The sequence below is a fragment of the Lolium perenne genome, chromosome 2 (genome assembly GCF_019359855.2).
Source record: "Lolium perenne isolate Kyuss_39 chromosome 2, Kyuss_2.0, whole genome shotgun sequence".
Lineage (NCBI taxonomy): Eukaryota > Viridiplantae > Streptophyta > Magnoliopsida > Poales > Poaceae > Lolium > Lolium perenne.
Window position 1 is genome coordinate 311,458,813 of NC_067245.2, and position 17,158 is coordinate 311,475,970.

Consider the following 17,158-nt stretch of genomic DNA (forward strand, 5'->3'; position numbering starts at 1 on the left):
GGGATTCCACCTATATAATGAGGAGGAGAGGAAGGGGGCAGCCTTACACCTGGCCGCACCACCAAAGGGGCCCCCTGGCCGGCGCCCCTAGCCACCCCCTCTCTCCCAAACCCTAGCCTCTCCCCTCCTCCATCTTCTCCCACGGTGCTTAGGCGAAGCCCTGCCGGAGATCTCCACCACCACCGACACCACGCCGTCGTGCTGTCGGGATTCCGAGGAGGATTTACTACATCCGCTGCCCGCTGGAACGGGGAGAAGGACGTCGTCATCAACACCGAACGTGTGACCGAGTACGGAGGTGCTGCCCGATTGTGGCACCGTCAAGATCTTCTACGCGCTTTTGCAAGCGGCAAGTGATCGACTACATCAACAATGAGATCTAATCTCGTATGCTTTGGAAATCTTCGAGGGTTAGTCTCATGATCTTCTCGTTGCTACCATCTACTAGATTGGATCTTGGCTTGTTATTCGTTCTTGCGGTAGGGAATTTTTTGTTTTCTATGCTACGAATCCCATCAAACCTAACCCTAACCAGTAGATCAGGCACACCCTCGTGTGATAATGGCTCTAGCTGCGGGTATGCCGGAGGCTACCATGTGCCAAAGGGTCCCAATCTTGGTTTTCCATGTGTATATATCCTAAATAAACCTAAAACAATGAAAAAGTACATTGGTGCACCCTCGCACGGAGAAATCTAGGGGGGTAGACCCGCCGGGGCACACATACCGTTGTTTTTTGGGGGAGGAGGGGGAGAACGACCGCCGGAGCACCGAAATCCCACCAAATCTTGCATGTGGATCTATAATATGTGTGAAAGTGTGGTGGACGGTGTAATGGTGCAAAAGTAGCTCCCCGGTGTGACCTTCCTCACATTTGGGCGATAACACTTAGCAGATTTTCCGAAGCGCGGATTGCTCCAAAACCCTGATATATGTGGGCAGATGAACATGGAGAGTAATTTTGTATTGCACATTGTCTTAAGTAACACTAATAAATAGTCATCAAAAAGTAAAACTAATTAAAAAAAATAAAAGTATTAGATGAAATAAAATAGAAAGAAAAATAAAGAAAATGCCTGTTGGCGCACGGCAAAGAAAGAAACGCACGGCAAAGGCAATGTTGCCGTGCAACCTAGCTGCTCGCACGGCAAAGGGTGTGCCACGGCAACGCCCAGAGCCTTTGTCGTGCAGTATTTCTTTGCCGTGCAGCGTTTTGGGTCTTTGCCGTCGACATTTCTTTGCCGTGCGCTGTCTTCGGACTTTGCCGTGCAGTGTTTCGTTGCCGTGCGCTACCTTCAGAAGTTGCCGTGCAAATTTTCTTTGCCGTGTGTGCTGCTTGCTGCGCCCGGCAAAGATGTCTTTACCGTACATGGGCGCACGGCAATGATTTGCTGCACGGCAATGCCGTTTTTTCCCGTAGTACCCGATTAAACTTAGTCTGGCAGCCCGACCCTAAGTTGCAAAAATGACTGTGCGCGATGAATTTCCTTCGTACTATTCATCTGAAACTTGTCATTTTCCTCTATGCTACATATTTTTTAATTTCAGTATGAAAAATGGCATGCACATACATAGGTGCGTCCTCTACATGCAAAACTTTTGTTCGGAATTTTTGGAACGCTAGAAATACGAATTTTATATCCCTAAAGTAACTTGAGTACTTCGGAACCTAGATGGCACTGCCTATTTTCGCGCCTCCACTGAAAGTAGAGAGGATAAGTGTAGCATGCGCACGTCTGTGGCAAGACACACAAAAAAATATCACATTGACGCAAAGGGCCAAAAGCTCGTTGAGTGGATTGAAGAGACGCCAAGAAGTCTAAGTATACAATATACTAGTTTGTAGACCCAAGAATTAAGGGGGCTAGGAATTGAGGTTCTGGGCATAATGGTTAGATGTTTATTAAGCAAATAACCTTTTAAACTACTCAATAAGAAAGGGGTATGGTAGGAGCTATTACATAACAAATACCCCAGGACTAAAACTCTATCACAAGTGACAACAAAGTCTACTGATTTATAATTTTGAAATGGTCTTATGATAGTGAAGGATGCGTTTTCTAAGCGGAGATCTTTCAGATCTTGTTTGACACTAGAGTTTTAGTAGGAACTGGGAAGTATACTAACTGTGCAAGTGAGGCATGCATGTGCGTCTACCCGATGAGTTTTCTCACAACTAGGGCTCGCCATGAATAACTGAAGCCACGTGTAGCACTAGAGGATCCGCCTGGCTGTCGTGCCTCGGGGAGGACGGTGATGGTGCTAATACCTTTTGCTCTCTTAACCCAACTTAAGCTTAATAATCTTGTTACGACTTCACCCCAGTTGAGGACCTCACCGTGGTATGCGCCAATAAGACCACCAAAGGCCTTTTTGGCACTTGTGGTCGGGCATGGTACTACATTTTGGTCAAGTTGTTCTCTGTGGTGACTTCAAAATAGCAATTCCCCAATCCAAAAATGGACTTGACTAATTCTCGCTCGACTTACAACAAAATTGGATGGCTGCAATTGCAAGCCCACGTCCAATTGCAAGCTCCAATTTTCGTTTTACGCGTCACCTACCTCTAACTTAATTCTCTTTCAACATACAACTAGCAAAACCGTTAAGAAATTAGCAAAACCGAAAAAATAAGTTACCTGACATCTGCATTAGGCTCACAATACATACATTTGACCATAACTTTGGTTTTTCTGTGGTCAAAGATGGTGTCATCTGTATGACATATGTACTAGTTCTGATTGGACAGTATGCGCTTACTTGTGTGATGTGATAAGGCTGTCACGATATATATACTTAGATTAAACCGCGTGGAAATTCATTGTTGATGATCCGAGGTGTGGTACTCCTACAGTACGTGTCTTCAGAGACAGCATATTCAATTAGGAATCATGGATCAAGCTGCTTCCTTTTCAATCATGCCACGAAAAGTCTTTCGAAATGAAGGTGCAGGACTACTACAACGAACTGTGGAGTAAACGTCGAACGCGGGAACCATCTGTCTGATCACGAATAACTTCTTAATTAGGCCGCGAGATGAACTCTCTCGCCTTAGGTAAGCATGAATCAATCTTATGTTCTCAACTTTTGGGTTCTTCACTTCTTTCTAGATTCTTAATAATCTGCACATTCATGCAGCTGGGATCATCGTGGGTGGCGTCGTCGTCCTCATGGCCTTCAGGCACATCACCAGATGCGTCGAGGTGAACCGAGAACGGCACGCGGAGCGCGAGAGGCTGCAAGCCATACAGACACAGAGCGCAGCAGGTCACCTGCCGGCGACGCACAACGTCGAGCTAGAGTCGGTGAACCGCTTCCTGGACGGCATCCTGCGCGAGAAGCCCGCGCGGTTCACGCCGGAGAACCTGCGTGAGTTCACGGGGGGCTACGCGGAGCGGGTCGGTTCCGGCGGCTTCGGCGTGGTGTACCGCGGCAGGTTTCCGAACGGCGTGCTCGTGGCCGTGAAGGTGCTCAACGGCACGCTCGACCGTCGCGCCGAGGAGCAGTTCATGGCGGAGGTCGGCACAGCGGGGCGCACGTACCACATCAACCTCGTCCGCCTTTACGGCTTCTGCTTCGACGCCACCACCAAGGCGCTCGTCTACGAGTACCTCGAGAACGGCTCCCTCGACCGCGTTCTCTTCAACGCCGCCGCCGGTGGCGCCCACGTGCTCGCGTTCGACACGCTGCACGGCATCGTCGTCGGCACGGCGAAGGGGATCCGGTACCTGCACGAGGAGTGCCAGCACCGGATCATCCACTACGACATCAAGCCGGGCAACGTGCTGCTCGCGGCGGACTACTCCCCAAAGGTAGCCGACTTCGGTCTCGCCAGGCTCTGCAACCGCGACAACAGCCACCTGACCATGACCGGCGCGCGGGGCACGCCCGGTTACGCGGCGCCGGAGCTGTGGCTGCCGCTCCCTGTGACCCACAAGTGCGACGTGTACAGCTTCGGCATGCTCGTGTTCGAGATACTCGGGAGACGGCGCAACTACCTCGAGGCCGCCCAGTCCCAGCACGCGGCGGCGGCAGGGCCGGACACGATGATCAGCCAGGAGTGGTACCCGAAGTGGGTGTGGCAGAGGTTCGACCAGGGCCGGTTCGACGACGTCATGGCGGCGTCCGGGATACGGGCCGAGGACAGGGAGAAGGCCGAGAGGATGTGCAAGGTGGCGCTGTGGTGCGTGCAGTACCAGCCGGAGCTGAGGCCGGCGATGAGCAGCGTGGTGAGGATGCTCGAGGGCGAGGAGGAGATCGCGCGGCCTGTGAACCCGTTCACGTACATGGCCAGCCTCCAGATGACTTCTGGATCGAGCAGCGGCGGCAGCACTACTGCCACTACGTCCGGCGATTCCGCCAACAGATCCTCGGCATGAATCGACAGGGACACCTCCTCCACGTCGCCTGGCACGTCCTGTCGCCGCTGACTTCAGCAGGAAGGACGGACAAGCCTCTACGGCGCTGACGTTGGCGCCTCGGGAAGGAGCGGCAAAGCCGGAGCCGGCCAGTAGGTCATAGGGACTTCTATGTAAAGTGCCAGCGTCTATATAAGCTGGCCAACCCCTCCTACGCGCAGGGAGGATCAATTACTTCTCAGTTCTACACTTAGCACCGCTCGAGGAGAGAGACCTTCGTCTACCTCTAGCCTTCCATCGCAGCCGGACACAGCTCAAGGAGCACCATTGTACTGTGATATAGCTTATACACTCTAGAGCAGGAGTAGAGGTGTTACCTCCACACGAGGGCCTCGAACCTGGGTACGTCGCCGTGTCGCTCGTGCCCATACCCGCATCCGGATACCACCGTAGACCATATCGGGAATCACTCTCTTTAGCCACCCTATGGCATATGCCGTGACGATACCACGACATTCGTTGCCAACAAACTTGACTTAGCAACCCATCGCCAAAAGGAACAACATGCATGTCAGACCCATGCGATGGAGAGACTGCAACGTCAACAATACCACTCTTCTCAAAGCTAAGTGTCCGCCTCGACAGATGCGGTGACCCAGCATACCACTACATGTTGTACTATACAAGTCGTTGATATGATCTTCGTGAAGGGACTTCTTCACAAATGTCACATCCCTCAGAGTGGTACAACAGAAACATTGCAGGTCATAACACTCCAGATATTATTACAAACATAGTCTTAACAAGTTGGTATTCTCACAGGTCCGATGAGAACTGATGACCCACAAGTATAGGGGGTGTATCGTAGTATCTTCGATAAGTAAGAATGTCGATCCCAACGAGGAGCAGAAGGTGTTGACAAGCAGTTTCGATGAAGGATTCACTGTAAATGCTCACAGACAAGTATTCAGGGGGTTTTGATGTAACAGTTGAATAAAGTACGAGTATGTAAAGTGCGAGAGTAATAATTGCAGCGAGTGGCCCAATCCTTTTTAGCACAAAGGACAAGCCGGTTTGTTTACTTATAATGACCAAGCGTTCTCGAGGACACACGGGATTTTAGTCTAGTGCTTTCGCTACATACGGCTAAATAATCTTCATTGTTGTGATAAGTGTTGTGTGGGTGAACCTATGCTAATGTACCGCCCTTCCTAGGACTAATACATACTTGTGATTATACCCCTTGCAAGCATCCGCAACTACAAGAAAGTAATTAAGAATAAATCTAACCACAGCCTTAAACTCTGAGATCCTGCGATCCCTCCTGCATCGATATACCAACGGGGGTTTAGGTTTCTGTCACTCCGGCAACCCCGCAATTAGCAAACGAATACAAGATGCATTCCCCTAGGCCCATAAATGGTGAAGTGTCATGTAGTCGACGTTCACATGACACCACTAGAAGAATAACACCACAACTTAAATATCACACCATTGAATATTACTCAACCATAGTTCACTACTAACATTTAGACTTCACCCATGTCCTCAAGAACTAAACGAACTACTCACGAGACATCATATGGAACATGATCAGAGGTGATATGATGATGAATAACAATCTGAACATAAACTTGGTTCAATGGTTTCACTCAATAGCATCAACAACAAGTAGGAATCGATACCGGGAGAGTTTCCCCTATCAAACAATCAAGATCAAACCCAAATTGCTACGGCGGTGACGGTGTCCAGCGGTGATGACGGCGGTGATGATGGTGGAGATGATGATGATGGTGATGGCGATGATGTCCAGCTCGATGACGGTGACGATGGCGTCGATTTCCCCTCCCGGAGGGAATTTCCCAGCCGGATTCCTGCCCGCCGGAGAGCTCTTTTCTCTCTGGTGTTCTCCGCCCCGCAGAGGCGGCTGTAACTCTTCGCGAGGTACCCTCTGTGGCTTAGGTCTTCGGGACGAAGGGTTTGGCGAAGAAAAGGAGGCGAAAAGGGTCGTGGGCCCTCCACCACAGGCCGGCGCGCCAGGGCTTGGGCCGCGCCGCCGCCCTAGGGTGTGGGCCCACCCTGGCTGCTCCTGGCTCCCCCTTCTGGCTTCCTTCGTCATCTTGAAAAATAGGATTTTTGGTATAATTTCCTTCCAGAGTTGATCTTCCGAACTATTGCGTTCTGACGGTGCTTTTTCCAAACGAGAATCCCGGCTCCGGTGTTCGATCCTCCAATAATGATGAAACATGCAAAATAGATGAAATAACATAAGTTTTGTGTCCCAATATGAAATATATCAATGAATAACAGCAAATTATGATATAAAATAGTGATGCAAATTGGACGTATCAACTCCCCCCAAGCTTAGACTTCGCTTGTCCCCAAGCGAAACTGAGCTCGATAGACATGACCACATGTTTATGGAGTGAAGAGTCGATAAATAAAATACGGACAAGAAGCATCATATTCATTCACACAGGACATTATAGTAGACAACCTCTTATAACTCATATTGAAACAAGTATAAGGTAATCACAAGTAAAGGTGCATGAGAAATCATGATTGGTGATGGCAAACTTCGTTCTTGGTCAGAGAACAATTAATGATTATATTTATCTCATTGAGCAGCGCTCTCATGTTAAAGTTTATAAGGCACAAATTGCATACTCAATCATAATGGTCTTCTCATGATCATTGATAACTTGCAAAGCTATATTCATTCAGATAAAACTTGTACTAAACAAGGAAGAATAAAAGACATGATGTAGCAAATCACAATATAATGGTTTGATCACAACTACTCAAATGCTTGCTTGAGATGGAGAGAAATAGGTTTACTGACTCAACATAAAGTAAAAGACAGGCCCTTCACAGAGGGAAGCAGGGATTAAATCATGTGCTAGAGCTTTTTCAGTTTTGAAATCATATAGAGATAATAAAAGTAACATTTTGAGAGGTGTTTGTTGTTGTCAACGACTGGTAGCGGGTACTCTAACCCCCTTGCCAGACAACCTCCTAAGAGCGGCTCCCATATTATTTTCATTTTGTGTGGCACTCCTTCCAACCTTTCTTTCACAAACCATGGCTAACCGAATCCTCGGGTGCTCGCCAACAATCTCATACCATGAAGGAGTGCCTTTTACTTTGTTTTATTATGATGATGACACTCCCCCCAACCTTTGCTTACACAAGCCATGGCTAACCGAATCCTTCGGGTGCCGTCCATCAATCACATACCATGGAGGAGTGTCTATTTAGTTTGATTAATTTGGGACTGGGAATCCCATTGCCAGCTCTTTTTGCAAAATTATTGGATAAGCGGATGAAGCCACTAGTCCATTGGTGGAAGTTGCCCAACAAGATTGAAAGATAAAACACCACATACTTCCTCATGAGCTATGAAACATTAACACAAATAAGAGATACTAAGTTTTGAATTGTTTAAAGGTAGCACATGAAGTATTTACTTGGAATGGCAGAAAATACCATGTAGTAGGTAGGTATGGTGGACACAAATGGCATAGGTTTGGGTTAAGGTTTGGATGCACGAGAAGTATTCCCTCTCGGTCTGGTCTTTGGCTAGCAAGGTTAATTAGCAAGCATAAGAGCCGAGGAAACAAACAAATATACATATGGTAGAAACAATCATGCATCTTCCTTATAAGCACAAACAATTTTAACTTCAGAATAATAAGCTATGAGCTAACAAGAAAGACAATGAAACAACTACATGTATTTCTCTTTTCTATTTAAACCTCAAAGTGTTGTTGCTATTGACCAATGCTAAGTTTGCCAAAACCAAATAGATTTATTCAATGCTCCCAAAGTGATACCAATACTAACAACAAGATGAATCATAGAGATTGCAAACTAAAATAAGATGTGCAATATGTAAATGATAGGACTTCTCATTAATATTTCATAACGATAACTCACACCAAGGGATACATAGATAACCAACTAAAGGAGAGACACTTCCAACTGCAACCCATCTTATACGATAACTTCCCTACTCATGATATGACACTACTTGACAATAAAAGTAAAAGGTAGTGATAATGTGATACCGCGGCACTCCCCCAAGCTTGGAACAAACCAAGGGGATGCCAATACCGATGATGAATTACTCCTTTGGCGATGGTGGTAATGAATTCCTGACAAGCTTCTCAATAAGCTCCTGAAGCTCGTCAATCCTGTGTATGAGATTGCGAATCATCTCTGAGTTGTGCTCGACGCGGTTAAAGAGTCTATCTGATGGCGAGTCCCAGCTCCTGGAGTTATTTCCCCACTCTTCAGCCTCGTGCTCCTTCTCTCCTGCAGTGTTAGAGCGATCTATATCCCACTGGCTAGGCAATGCCGCCTTGGGAGTCCCTTCAATTTGATTATTGAAAATTAGATTGTGGAAGGGGTGATGAGTGCCTGATGGAGATGTTTTCGGAGCTAGGTAGTGACGTGGGACTGCTCCTCCAGTGCGAATTCTTGCGCTCTTGTTTGCACTAAAAGGGTTGTCCACCACCTTGATGCTTGCGATGGTAGCACGCGGGTTTGCGTGCGAGTCTTCCTCCTCCTCTTCTTCATCTTCTTTCTTGACGTCCTTGTCTTCCTCTTTCCACCCAAGATCTCGATCATCTTCATCCGGAAACTCCTTGCCCTTGTTCTTGGAAACCATGGTGCTTCTAGACTGAAAACAGATCCTGGCAGAAACAGCTCGAAACAAAACACGTCGAAAACACGATATACGGACCTCCAGGGGTCCGGGGGATTATATAGCAAAATTTTTCACGACATAAGGAAAGTACCAGATCGAACCAGAGTCGGAAAGAGGCGACGGGACGGCCAAACCATAGGGCGGCGCGGGCCCAGGCTTGGCCGCGCCGGCCTATGGTGCCGCGCCCTCGTGCGTCCTTTCCACTCCGTTTCGAACTCGTAATTTCTCATATTTTCCAAAAACAGCAAAAATATAGTTCGGAAAGTAAATTGCGTACTTTTCATTACCGATCATTACCTATTCAAAGTCGAGTTACGCGGATTGTCAATTTGCCCTTTGATGAAATCCTCCGGTGTTTCCACTTGAATAATATCAACATCAACATTATAAGAATCACCCGAGATATAATGCTTGAGTCTTTGTCCATTCACCACTTGCGTAGCATTGCCTTGGAGAGAGCTAATTTTGATTGCTCCTGAACGATACACCTCCTCGACAACATATGGTCCTTCCCATTTCGAGAGTAATTTCCTGCAAAGAATGCGAGACGAGACCGATACAATAGGACTTTATCCCCAATATTAAATTCTCTTTTGATAATCCTCCTATCATGCCATTTTTTAACTTTCTCTTTAAAGAGTTTAGCATTTTCATAAGCTTCACTTCTCCATTCATCTAGAGAACTCAATTGCAACAATCTCTTATCACCGGCAAGTTTAGGATCTTTATTTAATTCTCTAACAGCCCAATAAGCTTTGTGCTCTAGTTCTAAAGGTAAATGACAAGCTTTCCCATAAACCATTTTATAAGGTGACATTCCCATGGGATTTTTATAAGCAGTTCTATAAGCCCAAAGTGCATCCTTCAATTTACTAGCCCAATTCTTTCTGGTTTTATTAACAGTCTTTTGCAAGATAGATTTAATCTCTCTATTTATTAATTCTACTTGACCACTAGTTTGAGGATGATAAGCAGAAGCAATTCTATGATTAATACCATACCTAGCAAGAGTTTTTCTAAAACCTCCATGAATAAAGTGAGAACCTCCATCGGTCATAATATATCTAGGTACTCCAAATCTAGGAAAAATAATTTCTAAGAGCATTCTTAAAGAGGTCTCACCATCAGCACTTTTTGTAGGTATAGCTTCCACCCATTTAGTAACATAATCAACAGCAACGAGTATATGAGTGTTACCTTCTGAAGACGGAAAAGGTCCCATGAAGTCAAATCCCCAACAATCAAACGGTTCAATAACAAGAGTATAATTCATAGGCATTTCATTGCGTCTGGAGATATTACCAACCCTTTGGCATTCATCACAAGATAAAATAAACTTTCTCGCATCCTTGAAGAGAGTTGGCCAATAAAAACCTGATTGTAGAACCTTTTGCGTGGTTCTTTCTCCGGCGTGATGTCCTCCATAAGCACTACCATGACATTTACTCAATATCTCCTGTTGTTCATATTCGGGAACACATCTTCGCATAATACCATCCACTCCTTCTTTATATAAGTGTGGGTCATCCCAGAAATAATGCCTCAAATCATAAAAGAATTTCCTCCTTTGCTGAGCTGAAAAGGTTGGAGGCAAGTACTTGGAAACAATAAAGTTAGCATAATCAGCATACCAAGGACTGTCTCGCGAGCTCACCTTTATTATAGCCAATTGTTCATTTGGAAAACTATCATTAACAGGAACAGGATCATAAGCAATATTTTCCAATCTAGACAAATTGTCAGCAACAGGATTATCAGCACCTTTCCTGTCTACAATATGTAGATCAAATTCTTGCAAAAGAAGCACCCATCTAATAAGCCTAGGCTTAGCATCTTTCTTTGTCATTAGGTATCTAATTGCAGCATGATCAGTATGAATGGTAACTTTTGAATCAACAATATAAGATCTGAATTTATCACAAGCAAAGACTACAGCTAATAATTCTTTTTCAGTTGTAGCATAATTTCTTTGAGCAGCATCAAGAGTTTTACTAGCATAATGAATAACATTCAGTTTTTTATCTACCCGCTGTCCAAGAACAGCGCCTACAAATAAAATCACTAGCATCACACATAATTTCAAAGGGTAAGTTCCAATCAGGAGGTTCAACTATAGGAGCAGTTGTTAAGGCTTTCTTAAGAGTTTCAAAAGCTTCCTTACAATCATCATCAAAAACAAATGGTACATCTTTTTGAAGAAGATTAGTAAGAGGTTTTGAAATCTTGGAGAAATCTTTAATAAATCTCCTATAAAACCCAGCATGACCAAGAACACTACGAATACCTTTAACGTCCCTCGGATAGGGCATCTTCTCAATTGCTTCAACTTTAGCTCTATCAACTTCAATACCTCTCTCAGAAATTTTATGTTCCAATACAATTCCTTCATTAACCATAAAGTGGCATTTCTCCCAATTAAGAACAAGGTTAGTTTCTTCACATCTCTGCAAAACTTTATCAAGGTTTCGCAAGCAACTATCAAAAGAATTCCCATAGACGGAAAAATCATCCATGAATACCTCTACAATACTTTCACAAAAACCATGAAAAATAGCAGACATGCATCTTTGAAAAGTAGCAGGAGCATTACATAAACCAAAAGGCATGCGTCTATAAGCATAAGTTCCATAGGGACAAGTAAAAGTGGTTTTCTCTTGATCTTTAGCTTTAACAGCAATTTGTGAAAACCCAGAATAACCATCAAGAAAGCAAAAATGAGTATTTTTAGACAATCTTTCTAGCATTTGATCAATAAATGGTAAAGGGTAATGATCTTTCTTAGTAACCTTATTAACTTTTCGAAAATCAATGCACATTCTATACCCTACAACTACTCTTTGAGGAATGAGCTCATCATTATCATTAGGCACAACAGTCCATACCTCCTTTCTTGGGAACACGGTGCACGGGACTAACCCATCTACTATCAGCAATAGGATATATAATACCAGCTTCAAGGAGTCGTAATACCTCATTCCTTACCACTTCCTTCATCTTTGGAATTAGACGACGCTGAGGTTCAACAACAGGCTTTGCATCATCTTCCATATTAATAGCATGTTGGCAAATAGAAGGAGAAATCCCCTTCAAATCATCAAGAGTGTAACCAATAGCGCCTCGATGCTTCTTCAATATTTCCAATAACCTTTCTTCCTCAATCTCTGAAAGCTTAGAACTAATAATAACAGGATATATTTTCTTATCATCAATATGAGCATATTTAAGATTATCAGGTAAAGGCTTTAAATCAAAAACAGGATCTTCCTTTGGTGGCGGTGTTGTACCCAAATCTTCCACCGGTAAATCATGCTTGAGAATAGGTTGGCGAAGAAAAATTTCCTCAAGCTCATCTCTTTCTTTCCTAAAAATTTCGCTCTCGCTATCCTCTAAATGTTGCTGCAAAGGATTATTAGGAACAAGAACAATAGATGCACATTGCTCCATTTTAATATCATTACTAGGCAAATCAGCTTTATAAGGAGTTTTAGTAAATTTAGAGAAGTTAAACTCATAAGATTCACCAGCAAATTTAGTCAAAATTTTCTCTTTCTTGCAATCTATAATAGCTCCACAAGTATTTAGAAAAGGTCTACCAAAAATAATAGGACAATAATCACTAGCGTGAGAACCAAGTACCAAAAAGTCAGCAGGATATTTAATCTTACCGCATAAAACTTCCACATCTCGAACAATACCAATTGGAGAAATAGTTTCTCTATTAGCCAGCTGAATAACCACATCAATATCTTCAAGTTCACAAGAATCAATTTCGTGCATAATCTCCGTGTAAAGCTCATACGGAATAGCACTAACACTTGCACCAATATCACATAATCCATAATAGCAATGATCACCAATTCTAACAGACATCATAGGAACACTAGCTTGTTTGGGTTTATTAGGATGTGAAACAATATTAGAAGCATCTTCACGAGAAAATAATATGACCATCCTCCACATTTTCAGTCACAAGATCTTTAACTATTGCAACAAAGCAGGTTCAATTTTTATTTGTTCTTCGGGTTCTACAGGTTTCTTTTCACTTTTATGAACCGCACTATTTATAACAGTACTCTTTCATTTTGGCAGGGAAAGGAGTTTTTTCAATATAAGCTTCAGGAATAACATTATCAGCAGTTTCAACCACTACACATTTATTAATAGATGAATCAATTTTATCTTTATACGGTTCATGATACTTATCAAAATTCTTCTTTGGCAATTCATAATGAGAGGCAAAAGCTTTATAAAGATTTACAGCAACTTGAGAATCAAGACCATATGTAGCACTCATATTACGAAATTTATCAGTATCCATAAAAGCTTCAATGCATTTATAATCATAAATTATACCTGATTCTCTATCCTTGTCGTTCTCCCAACCTTCAAAAGATTTTCTTGGATTCGATCAAGAAGGTCCCTTTTAAACTCTTCCTTGTTGCGTGTAAATGATCCAAAACAAGAAGTATCCAGCAAGGTCTTGTCTTGAAAAGAAAGTCTTGCGTAGAAATTATCAATAATAACATTACCAGGAAGCTCATGAATGGGGCATTTGAGCATTAAAGACTTCAATCTCCCCCAAGCTTGGGCAATACTCTCTCCATCATGAGGCCAAAAATTATATATGCGATTCCGATCCTTATGAATTTCACTTGGAGGATAGAACTTAGAATAAAACCGGGGCACAATATCATTCCATTCAAGAGAATCCCCATTATCCAGTAATTTATACCAATGCGCCGCCTTACCGGACAGCGATAAAGAGAATAGTTTCTTCCTCACTTCATCCATAGCAATACCTGCACATTTGAATAACCCGCATAATTCATGCAAAAACAGTAAATGATCACCGGGGTGGACAGTTCCATCCCCTTCATAGCGGTTATCCATAACACGTTCAATAATTTTCATAGGTATTTTATATGGTATCACTTCCTCACCTGGCGCTTCATCCACTACCGTTGCAGTAGTAGTAGATTTCCCAAATAGAAAATGAAGAGAAGATCTCTCCATAATGACTTATAGCAGCAGGCAGAAATAAAATCAGCACAACAGTAAAGGTTTTCCTTACCAATTCCACTTACCAATAGCGCTTCGCTCCCCGGCAACGGCGCCAGAAAATAGTCTTGATGACCCACAAGTATAGGGGGTGTATCGTAGTATCTTCGATAAGTAAGAATGTCGATCCCAACGAGGAGCAGAAGGTGTTGACAAGCAGTTTCGATGAAGGATTCACTGTAAATGCTCACAGACAAGTATTCAGGGGGTTTTGATGTAACAGTTGAATAAAGTACGAGTATGTAAAGTGCGAGAGTAATAATTGCAGCGAGTGGCCCAATCCTTTTTAGCACAAAGGACAAGCCGGTTTGTTTACTTATAATGACCAAGCGTTCTCGAGGACACACGGGATTTTAGTCTAGTGCTTTCGCTACATACGGCTAAATAATCTTCATTGTTGTGATAAGTGTTGTGTGGGTGAACCTATGCTAATGTACCGCCCTTCCTAGGACTAATACATACTTGTGATTATACCCCTTGCAAGCATCCGCAACTACAAGAAAGTAATTAAGAATAAATCTAACCACAGCCTTAAACTCTGAGATCCTGCGATCCCTCCTGCATCGATATACCAACGGGGGTTTAGGTTTCTGTCACTCCGGCAACCCCGCAATTAGCAAACGAATACAAGATGCATTCCCCTAGGCCCATAAATGGTGAAGTGTCATGTAGTCGACGTTCACATGACACCACTAGAAGAATAACACCACAACTTAAATATCACACCATTGAATATTACTCAACCATAGTTCACTACTAACATTTAGACTTCACCCATGTCCTCAAGAACTAAACGAACTACTCACGAGACATCATATGGAACATGATCAGAGGTGATATGATGATGAATAACAATCTGAACATAAACTTGGTTCAATGGTTTCACTCAATAGCATCAACAACAAGTAGGAATCGATACCGGGAGAGTTTCCCCTATCAAACAATCAAGATCAAACCCAAATTGCTACGGCGGTGACGGTGTCCAGCGGTGATGACGGCGGTGATGATGGTGGAGATGATGATGATGGTGATGGCGATGATGTCCAGCTCGATGACGGTGACGATGGCGTCGATTTCCCCCTCCCGGAGGGAATTTCCCCAGCGGATTCCTGCCCGCCGGAGAGCTCTTTTCTCTCTGGTGTTCTCCGCCCCGCAGAGGCGGCTGTAACTCTTCGCGAGGTACCCTCTGTGGCTTAGGTCTTCGGGACGAAGGGTTTGGCGAAGAAAAGGAGGCGAAAAGGGTCGTGGGCCCCCCAGACCACAGGCCGGCGCGGCCAGGGCTTGGGCCGCGCCGCCCTAGGGTGTGGGCCCACCCTGGCTGCTCCTGGCTCCCCCTTCTGGCTTCCTTCGTCATCTTGAAAAATAGGATTTTTGGTATAATTTCCTTCCAGAGTTGATCTTCCGAAATATTGCGTTCTGACGGTGCTTTTTCCAGCAGAATCCTGGCTCCGGTGTTCGATCCTCCAATAATGATGAAACATGCAAAATAGATGAAATAACATAAGTTTTGTGTCCCAATATGAAATATATCAATGAATAACAGCAAATTATGATATAAAATAGTGATGCAAATTGGACGTATCAAGAACACCCTAAGATATTACTTAAGTACTATTACAACTCACATATAGATGAAAGAGAGCTCAGCAACTTATTTAAGTAAGTTCTACACTGCTCGGATCTATGATACTAAGGTATGTCACTATTCCTTCGTCTCATTGTCATCGGGCCCGTAGACTATCCCATAGTCTACCCCTTCCACCCCTCCGGACAGATCAGGTTCTTCATAGACCAGCTCGTAGCCTCCTTCCGGCGCTCCGTCGTTGGCCTCCACTTCCATATCACAGTCTAGCAAGGGTGTCGAAAGAAAGTGAGTACAGAGCTACTCAGCAAGTTTAAAAGAGAAAAGGTGTTTGATGCACTAGCTATGACCGTTGATCAGGAAATCTCAGGTCAATGCATGTTTCAAAAACATTTCTTCAAAAGATTGATTTTATTCTGAAAACTATGCCCGCAAGTCTTCACAGGTTGACCAGAACTTCATGGAGTTCCTTTCCTATCGCGTTCGTAGTTCCCTCCCCGGAACTGGGAGTGACAAGCCACAATTTGATACACTCTGCAGAGGTGCGTTACTTTTCCCATAAGAGACCTTATCCTTTTTGCCAGCCGCAGGAACTTGTCCCCGTCCACACTTCCTTGGTGTGAGGCCAGAAATAAGATCCAAGCTCACACCGCCTTCTCCGCGACCTCACATACCCGCCCTTTTGTAAGTCTGTCATGTCCTTTATCTATGGAGAGACCGACCAGGTATTTGTTCTCACCTTTACCCTTAAGGTAGACCGTTCCGAACACTTCATATGCCCTATCCTATACACCATACATAGAACGATCCGGACAACCCTTACAATCCTTCATAGACCATTAATAAGTCTACCCTCTCCTGTATCTAATGGTAGACCGTGACGGACCTCTATCCCCACCTTTACCAAAGATAGACCGATACAGGTGACAAGGTATTAACTTGTCAATGCCTACGGATTGTAGACTAGGGTTTAGTTGGAAGTAGAGGGCAAGTAGATCTCGAAGGTTTCAGCCGAAAAGTACTCGACGATTACAAAACTAGGGTTTGAGAACAATGATTCGATGATCTCTGCGTCCCTCGACTCCCCCTTATATAGGAGGCGGAGCCGAGGGATTCGTGCTGTACAAGTTACAAAGTCCGGGAAGGTTTCTAACTCATCCCGCAAGATTACAAATAAGACTTTCTATTACAACTCTAGCTTTCCTTAATAATATCTTGGGCTTCCGAATCTTCTTATTCTTCGGGTAGTGGGCCTTCTGTAGGACAACGTTGCATAGAAAACAAAAAATTTCCTACCGCGAACACGCAATCCAAGCCAAGATGCAATCTAGAAGACGGTAGCAACGAGGGGTTTATCGAGTCTCACCCTTGAAGAGATTCCAAAGCCTACAAGAGGAGGCTCTTGTTGCTACGGTAGACGTTCACTTGCCGCTTGCAAAAGCGCGTAGAAGAT

At 44.2% G+C, this 17,158-nt stretch overlaps 1 protein-coding gene across 1 annotated transcript; it reads left to right on the top strand.

Annotated features, from left to right (window-relative positions):
* Positions 1-2,858: 2,858 nt before the first annotated feature.
* Positions 2,859-4,414, top strand: LOC127336840 (rust resistance kinase Lr10-like). Its single transcript, XM_051363704.2, has 2 exons — positions 2,859-3,054; positions 3,138-4,414. Exons 1-2 carry the CDS (start codon positions 3,036-3,038, stop codon positions 4,376-4,378), a joined length of 1,260 nt encoding a protein of 419 aa, XP_051219664.1. The 5' UTR covers positions 2,859-3,035; the 3' UTR covers positions 4,379-4,414.
* Positions 4,415-17,158: the final 12,744 nt, after the last annotated feature.